This window comes from Capricornis sumatraensis, chromosome 1 (genome assembly GCF_032405125.1).
Source record: "Capricornis sumatraensis isolate serow.1 chromosome 1, serow.2, whole genome shotgun sequence".
NCBI classification, from domain to species: Eukaryota; Metazoa; Chordata; class Mammalia; order Artiodactyla; family Bovidae; genus Capricornis; species Capricornis sumatraensis.
In genome coordinates this window covers 13,208,036-13,223,990 of record NC_091069.1, presented here as the reverse complement: position 1 = coordinate 13,223,990, position 15,955 = coordinate 13,208,036, and the positions used below count along the sequence as shown (strand labels likewise).

The 15,955-nt window shown below is 40.6% G+C and overlaps 2 protein-coding genes across 2 annotated transcripts; both read right to left on the bottom strand.

Moving 5' to 3' along the window:
- Positions 1-2,497: 2,497 nt before the first annotated feature.
- Positions 2,498-3,439, bottom strand: LOC138094926 (olfactory receptor 1J4-like). The gene has a single exon (XM_068990962.1). The coding sequence runs from the start codon at positions 3,437-3,439 to the stop codon at positions 2,498-2,500; it is 942 nt and encodes a 313-aa protein (XP_068847063.1).
- An 8,567-nt stretch (positions 3,440-12,006) lies between these two features.
- LOC138070479 (olfactory receptor 1J4-like) lies at positions 12,007-14,817 on the bottom strand. Its single transcript, XM_068961769.1, has 2 exons — positions 14,810-14,817; positions 12,007-12,949 (listed from the first exon to the last, which is right to left on the bottom strand). The coding sequence occupies exons 1-2, from the start codon at positions 14,815-14,817 to the stop codon at positions 12,007-12,009; spliced, it is 951 nt and encodes a 316-aa protein (XP_068817870.1).
- Between the last annotated feature and the right edge of the window lie 1,138 nt (positions 14,818-15,955).

Here is a 15,955-nt window from a genome sequence, read left to right as displayed (position 1 = left end):
GATCAATAGTTTAAGATCTATAACTATAAAACTATCTTCAAGAAAAACTTGGATAAATCTTGGTAAATGTGGGGTAGGCAATATTTTCTTAAATAGGACACAAAAGTCATGAACACTAAAAGGAAAAGAGTAGAATCTTGATTTCATAAAAATAAAAAGCATTTGCTCTTCCAAAGAAACTTTTTTTAAAAAAAAGTTACTGGACTATAGTTGTCTAACAGTGTTGTGTTATTTTCTCTTTTCAGAAAACTGAATCTGCCATATGTATACATATAACCCCCCCCCCCTTTTTAATTTCCTTCCCCTTCTGGCCACCACAGAGCTTTGAGTAGGGTTCCCTGTGCTATACAGTAGATTCTCATTAGTTATTTCTTTTATGCACAGTAGTAAGTGTTCAATGACACGAATAGATACAGAAGTGGTGGCACATATATACAATGGAATATTATACAGCCACGAAACATAACAAAAGTGAGCCATTGCCGGGACATGGATGGGTCTACATATTGTCTGGGTCTGACATACAGAGTAAAGAGAAAAATATATATTGTTTGTTAATGTCTATATATGAAGTCTAGAAAAATGGTAGTGATGAACCGATTTGACAGGCAAGAATAGACAGGCAGACATAGAGAATGAATTTCTAGACACAGTTGGAGGTGGAGTTGTTGTTATTCAGTCACTAGGTCTTGTCTGACTTTTTACAAGCCCATGGACTGCAGCATACCAGGCTACTCTGTCCTTCACAGAGTTTGCTAAGGGAGAAGGAGAGGGTGGGACAAACTGAGAGAGTACCATTGACATTTATACACTTCAGTTCAGTTCAGTTCAGTTGCTCAGTTGTGTCCGACTCTTTGCAACTCCATGAATCACAGCACGCCAGGCCTCCCTGTCCATCACCAACTCCCAGAGTTCACCCAAACTCATGTGCATCGAGTCAGTGATGCCATCCACCCATCTCATCCTCTGGCATCCCCTTCTCCTCCTAGCACCAATCCCTCCCAGCATCAGGGTCTTTTCCAATGAGTCAACTCTTCGCATGAGGGGGCCAAGTATTGGAGTTTCAGCCTCAGCATCAGTCCTTCCAATGAACACCCAGGACTGGTCTCCTTTAGGATGGACTGGTTGGATCTCCTTGCATTCCAAGGGACTCTCAAGAGTCTTCTCCAGCACCACAGTTGAAAAGCATCAATTCTTTGGCACTCAGCTTTCTTCACAGTCCAAATCTCACATCCATACATGACCACTGGAAAAACCATAGCCTTGACTGACCTCAGTTCAGTTCAGTCACTCAATCGTGTCTGACTCTTTGTGACCCCATGAATCGCAGCAAAAAAGCCTCCCTGCCCATCACCAACTCCCAGAGTTCACTCAGACTCACAACCACCGAGTCAGTGATGCCATCCAGCCATCTTATCCTCTGGCGTCCCCTTCTCCTCCTGCCCCTAATCCCTCCCAGCATCAGAGTCTTTTCCAATGAGTCAACTCTTCGCATGAGGTGGCCAAAGTATTGGAGTTTCAGCTTTAGCATCATTCCTTCCAAAGAAATCCCAGGGTTGATCTGAATGGATTGGTTGGATCTCCTTGCAGTCCAAGGGACTCTCAAGAGTCTTCTCCAACACCACAGTTCAAAAGCATCAGTTCGGCGCTCAGCCTTCTTCACAGTCCAACTCTCACATCCATACATGACCACAGGAAAAACTACAGCCTTGACTAGACGGACCTTAGTCAGCAAAGTAATGTCTCCACTTTTGAATATGCTATCTAGGTTGGTCATAACTTTTCTTCCAAGGAGAAAGCATCTTTTAATTTCATGGCTGCAATCACCATCTGCAGTGCTTTTGGAGCCCAAAAAAATTAAGTCTGACACTGTTTCCACTGTTTCCCCATCTATTTCCCATGAAGTGATGGGACTGGATGCCATGATCTTCATTTTCTCAATGTTGAGCTTTAAGCCAAATTTTTCACTCTCCACTTTCACTTTCATCAAGAGGCTTCTTAGTCCCTCTTCACTTTCTGCCATAAGGGTGGTGTCATCTGCATATCTGAGGTTATTGACTGACCTAGAGGGCTGCAAAGCATGGGGAGGGTAGGGAGGGAGGATCAAGAGAGAGAATATATGTATACTTAGAGCTGAATCACATTGTTATATAGCAAAAACCAACAAAATAGTGTAAAGCAATTTTCAAATAAAAAGTAAGTAAAAAATTCAATACATTTTTAAAAAGAAATAAATTCCTAGGAAATAAGAGGAGAGATGAAGTACTACAAGCTATATAAATGATCAACCTTATAGACAAGATCAAAAATCAAGAACCTAAACTCAAAATTCATAATTTATGCTAATGAACTGACTGGAAATAGACAATAATTGTAAAGAAATGCAAGTCAACTATCAAACATTTACTGAGTATTTATTCCATGCTGGGATCTAATCTAGGGATGTAAGATCTGAGGTTTTGTGAACACTCATGGCTGTTATAAAGATGAGCAAATGTCATTGAGACAAGACTTTTGCCCTGTGCAAGAGTCTCTCCAGGGCCCCCTTCATGTTCCTGTTCCTTAGGCTATAAATGAAGGGGTTCAGCAGAGGAGTGACCACTGTGTACATCACAGAGGCAATGGTGCTCTTGTCCCTGGAGGTGTTGGATGAGGGGAAAAAATACAGTCCAATAATTGTTCCATAATACAGAGACACCACAGAGAGGTGGGAGCCGCATGTGGACAACGCTTTGCAGATCCCCTTGGTGGAGGGGACCTTCAGGATGGTGGCCCCGATACGTCCATAAGAGATCAGGATGCATACTAGTGGGAGGACGATGACAGCCACTCCTACTGTGAAAATGGCCAGCTCATTGAGGAATGTGTCTGAGCAGGAGAGCTTCAGCAGGGCATCAAGGTCACAGAAGAAATGGGGGATGCTGTGGTCAGCACAAAAGGACAGCCGGGTCAGGAGGAGGGTGTGACACAGGGCATTGGCACAGGAGAGAATCCAGGACACAGTTACTAGCAAGGTGCACAGCCCCTGTCCCATGACGGTGCTGTAGTGGAGAGGGTGGCAAATGGCCACATACCGATCATAGGCCATTGAGGTGAGCAGGAAATCATCCAGACCAGTAAAAAAGAGGAAGAAATACGTCTGTGTTATGCACCCTGCATAGGGAACGGATTGATCCTGAGTCTGCATGTTTATCAGCATTTTAGGGACAGTGACAGATGAAAAGGAGACGTCAGTGAAGGCCAAGTGGCTGAGGAAGAAGTACATGGGGGTGTGGAGGCGAGCATCCAGCCTGATGAGCAGGATGATGAGCAGGTTGCCCAGAACCGTGGTCAGGTACATGCCCAGGAACAGGGCGAAGAACACGCCCTGCTGCTCTGGCCAGATGGGGAGCCCCAGGAGGAGGAACTCGGACACGATGCTCTGGTTCTCCCTCCTCATGCTCCTCTCCTGTCTGCTGGGAATGAAAAGACAGTGAAAGAAGCACATTTTGATTGCAGCAGACATATGTAAGTGAGTCCTTTCTCTTGGTGAATATGTTAGTGTCTGTCTGCATTGCCCTGCAAAAACCCCTAAGATGAATGGTATTACCATGTATAGTGAGGGAATTACCAACCAAGAATTGAGTTTGATGCGGAAGAGAAACTGGCTCAGTGGCATTTTTCCATCACCTCAGTAAAGAGAAAGTATCACACTTTCTTAGCAGAGAAATAGTAAGTTAAAGACCTCCCTAATTTCTCTTCTGTTTCTTGACATACAATCATAAGGTTTGACCTTCAGGTTGTGACATATTGACCTATGGAAATCTGACATCAAAGTCCTTTCATATGTAAAGTATAAGGAGGATTGTTCAACAACGAATTCTCAAAGTAAAGTGGGTCAAAAATACACAGCCAAGGAATTTCCTGACAGTCCTATGTTTAATACTTCACGTTGCAAATCAGGGGTTGTGGGTTCAATCCCTGTTCCACATATAAAGAAATCACATTCCTTATAGCTAAAAACTGAAGCATGAAGCAAAAATATATGGTAATAAATTCAGCAAAGATTTTTTTAAATGATCCACATCAAAAAATTCTTTAAAAATAAATAAGCAACTAAATAGCCAGATTCCATTATGTATAAAGGTTGAAGAAAAAAAAGGAAGCTTACTTGTCAACTGAACTCAGATCTCCTAAGAGCTCAATCTTGTAATATCATGCTCTACCAAGTAAAAATATTACTGGCATTTATATATATAGTTTTACTAACACTCATATCAATCATTCACCAATATCCTCCTGATTCAACAAAATCTCTTGTTGAAGAGTTCCCTAATCCAACATTCTATCATGTATACTATCATGTAAGAATTGAATCGCCAGTCCATGTCTGATGCAGGATACAGCATGCTTGGGGTTGGTGCATGGGGATGACCCACTGAGATGTTATGGGGAGGGAAGTGGGAGGGGGGTTCATGTTTGGGAACACATGTAAGAATTAAAGATTTTAAAATTTAAATAAATAAATAAAAAGAAAAAAAAACCTGAAGAAAAAAATAAAATAAAATAAACTGCACAAATGTTCTGGCGAAAAAAAAAAAAAAAACAGTTGCTGCCAAGAGATGTCAAAGAGATACACCCTGATATGCCTTCTCCACTCAGGTTTAAGAACTAGTTTAAAAAAGTATCATAGCCAGAGCACAGAGAAATGCTGAACATCTGTATACACACACACACACACACACACAAATACACACCTGCTATTGCCGTAGGATACCCAGTACTTTTCTGAATTTTATGCTTGATTGATCTAGTTGCCTTGAGTAAGAACTGGTTTCTCAGCTTCTCTGTAAGACACCTGGAGACAAGACTTATCCACTACTGTGGTCCTGGACCACTCACCAGCAACAGAGGAAAAAGAGCTTGATCTTCAGTTCACCAACTTCAGACATGAAGATGTGAAGACTGCTCTGTCCACCAGGGAGGGGATCCAAGGGGACAGGGCTCCAAGCTCTTGGTTAGAGACATGCATTAAACATGTATTAATTGCTCAGTTTTCTTTTTTCTCCCTCCAGGACACATGCCCTAGGGCAGTGGTTCCTAAACTTTGATGTTCCCTAGAATGCCCTGGGGAGTTTATTAAAGAGGCAGATCCCAGCTCCAACTCCACTGATGCTCATTCTTGAACTCTGCAGCAAGAGAATTCTGATGTACATGGTCCTAAGGGCCAACACTAAGCAAACAGTGTCCTTAGGAAGAACGTCATGATGACGCCCCATGGGTGTGAGCCTGAAGGAGATGTGGAAAGACCTCCTCACTGACCCTTCCTACAAGCTTCAAATTTCCCCTAGTTAAGTCAAAGCTTGGGATGTGAGGATGGAGTTTTCTCCCAAGCCAAGATGCCTTCTTAATTTGTTGCCTTTTAAATAAATCTGCTTCATGGTAGAAATCCAAATACAATATGAGAAAGTCAAAGTATTCCTCCTGTCTTTTATTCATTTTTTATACTTATAAAATGGCTTTTATTCATAAAACTTTACATTTGTTGTTCTATGAAAATGTTAGTTGCTCAGTCATGTCTGACTCTTTGCAACCCCACAGACTGTAGCTCACCAGGCTCCTCTGTCAGTGGAATTCTCCAGGCAAGAATACTGGAGCTGTTGTTCAACTCCAGTGGCTGTTGTTCACTGTCTAAGCCATGTCTTACTCTTTGTGACCCCATGAACTGCAACATGCCAGGCTTCACTGTTTTTTGCTATTTTCTAGAGTTTGCTCAAACTCAAGTTCATTAAGTCAGTAATGCCATCCAACCATCTCATCCTCTGTCATCACCTTTATATCCTTCCCTCAATCTTTCCCAGCATCAAGGTCTTTTCCAGTGAGTTGACTCTTTGCATCAGATGGCTAAATTATTGGAGTTTCATCTTCAGCATCAGTCCTTCCAATGAATATTCAGGGTTGATTTCCTTTAGGATTGACTGGTGTGATCTCCTTGCTGTTCAAGGGACTCTCAAGAGTCTTCTCCAGTACCACATTTGGAAAGTATCAATTTTGCCACTCAGTCTTCTTTCTGGTCCAACTCTCACATCCATACATGACTAAAGGAAAACCACAGTTTTGACTAAATTACCTTTGTTGGAAAAGTAATGTTTCTGCTTTTTAATAGGTTGTGTAGAAATGTCATAGCTGTTCTTCCAAGGTCAAGTGTCTTTTATTTTCATGACTGCAGTTACCAAATGAAGTAATTTTGAACCCAAGAAAATAAAATCCGTCACTGTTTCCACTTTCCCCCAATCTATTTGCCATGAGCAGCAGAACAGAGTGCCATGATCTTTGTTTTGTGAATGTTGAATTTTAAGCCACCTTTTTCATTCTCCTCTTTCACCCTCATCAAGAGGCTCTTTAGTTCCTCTTCACTTTCTGCCATTAAAGTGGTGTCATCTGCTTATGTGAGGTTGTTGATATTTCTCCCAGCAATCTTGATTCCAGCTGGTGATTCATCCAGTCTGACATTTTGCGTGATGCAATCTGTATATAAATAAATAAGCAGGATGACAATATACAGCCTTTATGCACTCCTTTCCCAATTTGGAACCAGTCAGTTGTTCCATGTCCCATGCTAACTATTGCTTCTTGACCTGCACACAGGTTTCTCAGGAGGCAGGTAAGGTGCTCTGGTATTTCCATCTCTTGAAGAATTTTCCAGTTTGTTGTGATCTACACAGTCAAAGGTTTTAGCATACTCAGTGAAAGAAGAGTAGATGTTTTTCTGTAATTCTCTTGGTGTTTCTATTATCCAACAGATGTTGGCAATTTGATCTCTGGTTCCTCTGCCTTTTCGAAATCTAGCTTGGACTTCTGGAAGTTCTTGGTTCACATACTGCTGAAGCCTAGTTTGAATGGCTTTGAGTATAATCTTGCTAGCATGTGAAATGAGTGCAGTTGTACTATAGTTTTAACATTCTTTGGGCTTGCCTTTCTTTGGGATTGAAATATAAACTGCCTTTTTCTAATCCTGGGGCCACTGGTGAGATTTCCAAATTTGCTAGCATATTGAATGCAGCTGTTTAACAGCAACATCTTTTAGGATATATTTACATAAACGGGATTTATTTTGCATGATATCTTAGAGCTTTTTCTAAATTTATTGCAATAATATTTGAAGTCTGCTTCTATGCTTATCAGTGCATCAAATATATATAACATCAATATATTAATCTTCTCAAATTTTTAGTTGCTCTCTTGTTTTATTAACTGAATGATTCTTTAACAAAGAATCTTTAAAACTTCAATAAGGTAAAATTTTGTTAAATATTACAGTACTCTGAAATCTTCTCCTGTGTCAGTTGTCTGATTAAGGTTACTTTATTATCTGCAAAGCATCCATTTTAACCGGCTGTATTGTCTTAGTTCCCCCGTGCCTGTGGCTTGCTCCTTTGAAGAGAAAACAACCGAACTTTGAAAATGTCCATGAAAATACATGAAGAATGGAAGTCTAGGTTGAACTCCATGGAAAGGGAGGCAATAAAGCCAGACTGTTTTCATTCATCTAACCAATCATCTAAATCAGAGCTTATGGAATGAAATAAATGAATAATAAAGGAAAGTTGCATCATGATATTTTATACATGTATCAAATATCAAACTCCTTGAAAATATTGTGATTTCCAACTTTACACCTCAAACAGACTAGAGTTGTGACATTACCACAGCCTTCCATGTCTCCAGCTGCTGGTTACATATGAATTAGTTTAATTAGTGCTTATGTATAATATTGGTAAACATACTACACTTTGCATAGTGCAGGCACACACACAAAAGGGCAAGATGGAAAAAAGGGGTAAAAACCTGATGCTCAAAAGGAGACATATCTATGTTGATAAGAAGGATCAAATGAATAGTACAAACTAATCTGAAAAAGCCCAATGAAGAGGGAAAAGTAAAGAAACAATCTTTGTCCAGATCTGTTTGCAACAAGTGAGTTTTCCAAGGTAGCAGCATTACAAAGTTGGTCAATAAAGAACAAAAATCAATGATACTTTATATTCTAACAGTGAGCACTGAGAACTGAAAATTTTAATATACTATTTATAACAGTTTAAAAAGCAAAATATACATATGGATGAATTTACCAAAATACCAGTACATTAAAAACTACAAACTCATTCATGGTAAATTTCAAGAGGATGAAAATGAAAAGAGATACACTTTGCACATAGACTGGATAGCTCAATATTGTTATGGAGCCAAGTCTCTCCTCCAATTGATCTACAGGGTCAGTGCAATCAAAGGCAATGTATCAGTAGCCTACTTGTAGAAGGTGATTCTTAATATTATATGGAAGTCAAAGGGAAGACAAAAATCTTAAAATGAAAAGCAAAATGCCATAATTTATCAAATTTAAAAAACATTTTATAATCCATCCAAAGGAAAATAAAAATAATTGCATGAGAATAGGAATATAGATCAATAGAACAGCAAATAATTTTTAAATAGATCAACACAAATAAGGTCAATTAATAGTTTACAGTGGACCAAGGCAATTTAATGTGGCAAGCATAGTGTTTCAATAAATGGTACCAGCATAGTTCAGTATCAATATGGCTTAAGTGAACATGGATTCTTGAGCCACATGACATGCAAAGCATAACTCAAAATGGGTCAAATGTGTAAGAACTATAGCTATAAGACTATTTTGAAGAAAACATTGGACAAAATCTTGGTAAAAGTGAGGTAGGTTGCCGGGATCCAGCCCCGGTGGATGCAGGGAATTCGAAGATGGGGACGGCGTCGGCGTCTTTGGAAAAATACATATTTAATCACAGATATATAGAGAGATTAGAAACGGATAGTGTAGTAGGAGATAGTGTAGAAAAAGAGGCTGAATAACTTGGTCTACATGGAATAGCATCCATGCTCCAGATGGGAATTCAGCCAGAAAAACGAGGAGCAAGAAAGAACAACATGGGGGAATCAGTCTTTCTGGAAACGGATCCGATTTCTTTATTTTTAGGTTTGCTTATATACCTTTTGTTACACATAGGGATGAATACAGAGTCACGCGGGGGTCAGCAGTCCTGACCTTTATCAAAATCAGGTGCTTCACATAAAAAGGTCTTAGGGATTTTATGATCCTTTCTTTCTGATAACCGAAAACTTATTTTTTCCAAGGGTGTTTTTTCTTAAACCAGGCACCAGGGTGAGGGTGTAGTGAGTTACAATCAAGAAAGGAATTTATTTAACCCAAGGTTAACATGATTAATCTTAAAGGTTAATGCTTATTTCTCCTATATACTTAAAGGTTAATGCTTATTTCTCCTATATGCTAGTTATATTCATTATAAGGGCAGGGAATATGGAGATTTAGCAGCAAACATCAGCCCAACAAATGAAAATCCTTTCACCAATGTTCGCCTTAAGATCTATTTAGTCTTAAGATAGTGATAAAGTTACATTTTTACATAGCAAGGACACAGTGATTTATAACAAAGTACAGTGATCTATTACAAAAGAGAAAATTCATTAACTCAAAAGTCTAGTATTGCTAACCTTAAAAACTACTATATTTCCTTTTCTATGTTCCAAATACATTGATTAATATATTCCCAGGTGCCTAAGGATATAGAGGCCTGGCGGCAATCATTGACTCAACAAGAAGAAAATGCCCTATGCTAATTAAGACTCTCAAAATACTCCAAAACTCTCTGTGCTGTTTATGGTTAAGAGGTAGTAAACAATCATGTGCGTAGTGGCAGGAGTATGGATAATCCTGTCACACAAGCTAGTCTGTCAGCAGAGAGGTTTGACCTGAAACATCCTTGTCGCACCCAGGGGAGGGAATTAGCAGCAATTATTGACACAACAAATGAAAAAACCCTTCACCAATATAATTCCTAACCAACCCACTATACTAATAATTTCTAACTCCCCCAAAGAATTTGCCTTTAGTAAGTCTAAAACATCTCATGCCTCTCAGGTTGGGAAGCTGTAAACAATCACATGTGGCCGGATGAACCTATACATTTGGGCTAGATAACCTTCAGAGGAGTCTGTAAGCTGAAACACTCTTGTCACGCCCAAGAATTTTTATTGCCTTGGAGCTGCACATTTATTCCTTCTCCGAGAGAAACGGTTATGGGGGAGAGCCCCCTGTAAAGTCAGAGGTGTAGGTGAGAGCATAAAACAGACTCTGGTTTGGGGGTTAGATGCTCGGGAACAGGGGGTTTCCTGAGACTTGATCATGCCTTTGTGTATGCCAAGCCTCCTTCCTCATGACCTTTGCCATGGGTGGAGTTCCTCACGCTGGCCCCCAGCAGTAGGTAATATTTTCTTAAATAGGACACAAAAGTCATGAACACTAAAAGGAAAAGATAGAATCTTGATTTCATAAAAATAAAATGCATTTGTGCCTCCAAAGACCTTTTTTTTATAAGTTGTTGGACTATAGTTGCTTAACAATGTTTTGTTATTTTCTGATCTCAGTAAAGTGAATTTGCCATACGTCAAGGCTATGGTTTTTCCAGTGGTCATGTATGGATGTGAGAGCTGGACTGTGAAGAAAGCTGAGTGCTGAAGAATTGATGCTTTTGAACTGTGGTGTTGGAGAAGACTCTTGAGAGTCCCTTGGACTGCAAGGAGATCCAACCAGTCCATCCTAAAGAAGATCAGTCCTAGGTGTTCATTGGAAGGACTGATGCTAAAGCTGAAACTCCAATACTTTGGCCACCTCGTGTGAAGAGCTGACTCACTGGAAAAGACCCTGATGCTGGGAGGGATTGGGGGCAGGAGGTGAAGGGGACAACAGAGGATGAGATGGCTGGATGACATCAGCAACTCGATGGACATGGGTTTGGGTAAACTCCCGAAGTTGGTGATGGACAGGGAGGCCTGGCATGTTGCGGTTCACAGGGTTGCAAAGAGTCAGACACGACTGAGTGACTGAACTGAACTGAACTGAGACATATGTATGCCCCTCTTTTTAAAATTTCCTTCCCATTTAGGTCACCACAGAGCTTTGAGTAGAGTTCGCTGTGCTATACAGTATATTCTCATCTGGCATCTATTTTATGCACAGTAGGAAATGTCCACTGACAGAGGAATAGATACAGAAGGTGTGGCACACATGTGCAGTGGAATACTACACAGCCGCAAACGGAGCAAGACTGTGCCCCTGCGGGACGCGCACGGGTCTACATGGTGTCCGGCTCGGACATACAGTGAAAAAAGTCAGAAAGAGAAAGCTAAATATTTTATGTTAATGTCTACGTACGGAATCTAGAAAGATGGTAGTGATGAACCAATTTGGCAGGCAAGAACAGAGAGGCAGACATAGAGAATGAATTTCTGCACACTGTTGGAGGAGTAGTTGTTGTTACAGTTGCTAAGTCTTGTCTGACTGTTTGCAAGCCTGTGGACTGCTACATACCATTCTCCCCTGTCCTTCACAGAGTTTGCTCAGGGGGAAGGAGAGGGTGGGAAAAACTGAGAGAGTACCATTGACATACATACACTACCATGTGTAAATTAGATTGCTAATGAGAAACTGCTCCATAGCACAGGAAACTCAGTGTGGTACTCTGTGATGACCTAGAGGGCTGCAAAGCATGGGGAGGGTTGGAGGGAGGATGAAGAGAGAGAGAATATATATATATACTTAGAGCTTATTCATGTTGCTGTATAGCAAAAACCAACAAAATATTGTAAACCAATTATCCTCCAATTAAAAATAAATGAATAATTAAATACATTTTTAAAAAGGAATAAATTCTGAGGAAATAAGAGGAGAGACATAAGTACTAAGAGCTATATAAATTCTCAGCCTAATAGACAAGATCAAAAATCAAGAACCTAAACTCAAAATTCCAAATTTATGCTAATGAACTGTTAGGAAATAGACAATAATTGTAAAAGAATGCAATTCAACTATCAAACATTTACTGAGTATTTATTCCATGCTGGGATCTAATCTAGGGATATAGGAGCTAAGGTTTTGTGAACACACATGGCTGTTATAAAGATGAGCAAACATCATTGAGACAAGACTTTTGCCCTGTGCAAGAGTCTCTCCAGGGCCCCCTTCATGTCCCTGTTCCTTAGGCTATAAATGAAGGGGTTCAGCAGTGGAGTGACCACTGTGTACATCACAGAGGCAACGGTGCTCTTGTCCCTGGAGGTGCTGGATGAGGGGAAAAAATACAGTCCAATAATTGTTCCGTAATACAGAGATACCACAGAGAGGTGGGAGCCGCATGTGGACAATGCTTTGCAGATCCCCTTGGTGGAGGGGACCTTCAGGATGGTGGCCCCAATGCATCCATAAGAGGTCAGGATACATGTTAATGGGAGGATGATGACGACCACTCCTGCTGTGAAAATGGCCAGCTCATTGAGGGATGTGTCTGAGCAGGAGAGCTTCAGCAGGGCATCAAGGTCACAGAAGAAATGGGGGATGCTGTGGTCAGCACAAAAGGACAGCCGGGTCAGAAGGAGGGTGTGACACAGGGCATTGGCACAGGAGAGAATCCAGGACACAGTTACTAGTAAGGTGCACAGCCCCTGTTCCATGACAGTGCTGTAGTGGAGAGGGTGGCAGATGGCCACATACCGATCATAGGCCATCGAGGTGAGCAGAAAATCATCCAGATCAGTAAAAAAGAGGAAGAAATACATCTGTGTTATGCAGCCTGCATAGGGGATGGATTGATCCTGAATCTGCATGTTTATCAACATTTTAGGGATGGTGACAGATGAAAAGGAGACGTCAGTGAGGGCCAAGTGGCTGAGGAAGAAGTACATGGGGGTGTGTAGGCAAGGGTCCAGCCTGATGAGCAGGATGATGAGCAGGTTGCCCAGAACCGTGGTCAGGAACATGCCCAGGAACAGGGCAAAGAACATGCCCTGTTGCTCTGGCCAGATGGGGAGTCCCAGGAGGAGGAATTCAGACACGCTGCTATTTTCCTCCCTCTTCATGCTCCTCTCCTGTCTGCTGTGAACAAAAGGATAGTAAAGTAACACTTTTTCACTACAGAGGCAGAAAATAATGAGTCCTTTCTGGTGGTGAATGTCAGTGTCTGCCTGCATTGCCATGTCCCTGCAAAACCCTTAAATGTATGGCGTTACCATGTAAAACAGGGAATTTACCAACCAAGAAGAGGTTTGATACAGAACAGAAACTGGCTCAGTGGCATTTTTCCATCATCTTGGAGAGGGACCATCTCTAAGTCATAATTTGCAGCTGTGTCTTTTCAACAAAGAGAAAATGTCACAGCATCTTAGTAGAGGGATAGATAGTAAGTTAAAATCTCCCTCATTTCTATTCTGTTTCTGTACATTTAAGAACAATCCTATGGTTTGACTTTCAGATTGTGACATAATGATTTTTCTGAAATCTGACTTTAAAATCCTTTCCTAAGTAAAGTATAGGGAGGAAATTTCAACAACAAATTCTCACAGGGAAGTGGATCAAAAATACATTGCCAAAGTTTAAATTATGTATAAAGGCTGAAGAGAAAAGAATCATATCTCTTGATTGAACTCAGAGGGTCGTATATCTCAGCCTTGCAATATCACTGCTTTACAAAGTAAAAATATTACTGTCAGTCACATATTTTTTTTACTAGTACTCATATTTATCATTATCTAATCTTCTCTTGATCCAACAAACTCTCCTGACCTCATGAATAGGCACACCCATAATAAAAAGAGTTGTCATCAAGAGTCAAAGTGATAAGCCATGATATGCCTTCTCCCCTTGTCTTTAGGTACTAGCATGAGAACTGACATAAATAAGACCACTTGTGTACATACATGCATACACACACACACACACACACACAAATACACACCTGCTATAGGGAAAGGAAACCAGCTACACTCTGAACTTTATGCTAATGTGATTTGGCTGCTGAGAGTAAGGACAGGTTTCTCAGTTTCTCCGTAGGACACCTGGAGACCATATGTAGCCAATTCTGTGGTCCTGAACCTCTTACCAGCATCAGAGAGAAAAAATCCATGAGCCTTGGAGTTCGTCTCCAAGGAGTTCATCTCCAAGTTCAAAATGGAGTGTGAACACTATCATCTGCCCAAGAGGGAGAAGACTCAAGGGAACAGACCCCAAACTCCTGGTTAGAGACATGCATTAAACAAAGATTAATTGCTCAGTTTTCTTCTTACTCTCTCCAAGACAGATGCCCTCGGGCAGCCGATCCTAAACTTTGATGTGCCACAGAATCCCCTAGGGAGCTTGTTAAAGTTGCAGATCCCAGCCCCACCTCCAGTGATGCTCTTTCTTGAACTCTGCAGCCAGGGAATTCTGATGCACATGGTCCTAAGGGCAGATTTTGAGGAAACATTGTCCTCAGGAAGAACATCATGGTGATGCCCTGTGGATATGAGCCCCCCAAAAGATCTAAAAGACCTTCTTACCCTTCCCTTAATGTTTCCCTGAAGTAAGTATGTGAGCAGGGATTTATTTTCCAAGTGGAAATTCCCTTTTGATTTTCTGCTTTAAAATTAATTCTTCTTCATGATGGAAACCCAAATACAATAACATAGATATGAATGGAAAGAAGTACATCAAAGAACTTCACCCTTCCGTTATTCATTTATCCTTCTAAAGTGGATTTTATTCAAGAAATTTTATATTTACATAAATGGGATTTATTTTATATGGTATTTTATAGCTTTCTTTTCCTATAAGAATATATTGCAATAATATTTGCATATCTACTTCTATGCATATAAACATAAAGAATACATATAACATCAACATGTCAATCTACTTAAAATTTAAAAATTTTAGCTGCACTCTTGCTGAATAGTTCTGATGAACCAACTCATTGCAAAAGACACTGATGCTGGGAAAGATTGAGGGCAGGAAGTGAAATGGGTGACAGAGGATTAGATGGTTGGATGGCATCACCAACTCAATGGACGTGAAAAGTGAAAGCAAGTGAAAGCTCTCAGTCATGTCTAACACTTTGTAACCCCATGGACTGTAGGCCACCAGGTTCCTCTGTCCATGGAATTCTCCAGGCAAGAATACTAGAGTGGGTAGCCATTGCCTTCTCCAGGGGATCTTCCCAACCCAGGTATTGACCCAAGTGCCCTGCATTACAGGCGAATTTTTCACCATCTGAGCCACCAGGGAAGTGCAAGAACACTGGAGTGGGTATCCTATCCCTTCTCCAGTGGATCTTCCTGACCTAGGAATTGAACGGGTGTCTCCTGCATTGCAGGCAGGTTCTTTACCAGCTGAGCTACCAGGGAAGAGTTTGAGCAACTGTAGGAGGTGGAGAAGGACAGAGAAACCTGGGATGCTGCAGTCCATGGAGTCACAAAGAGTTGGACACAACTTAATGACTAAACAACAACAAAATTTCTGAATTAACTCAGTGATTCTTTGATAAAAAATCTTGAATTCTTTAATAAAGTTAAACCTTAGTAAAGATTATACAATGCCTTGAAATCTCTGTGTCAGTTGTCTGATCACGGTTACTTTCACATCTCCAAAGCTTCCAGTTTTACAGGCTCCATTATCATGATTCCCCCATGCCCGTGAGGAACTTCATGCTCCTTTGAAAAGAGAAGAACCTAACTTTGAAATGTCCAGGAAAAATACATGAAGAATGGAAGGTTAAATTGAACTCTGTGAAAAGAGAGGTAATAAAGCCAGACTGTCTTCATTCACCTAAGGGATTGCTTAAGTCAGAGCTTATAGAATGAAATAAATAAACAGTAAAGTAATTTGCTATTGTAATATTCTATACATGTATCAAATATCAAACTCCTTCCAACATTTTGATTTCCTTCTTTACACCCAAACAGACTAGAGCTGGGGACATACCACAGACTTAAATGTCACTCCAGATGCTGGTTACATATTGTTTAGTCTTACATTTATGCATAAAGTTGGTAAAGATCTTACATTTTGCATAGCACCAGCACACACACAAAATGACACCATAGAAGGACTGGG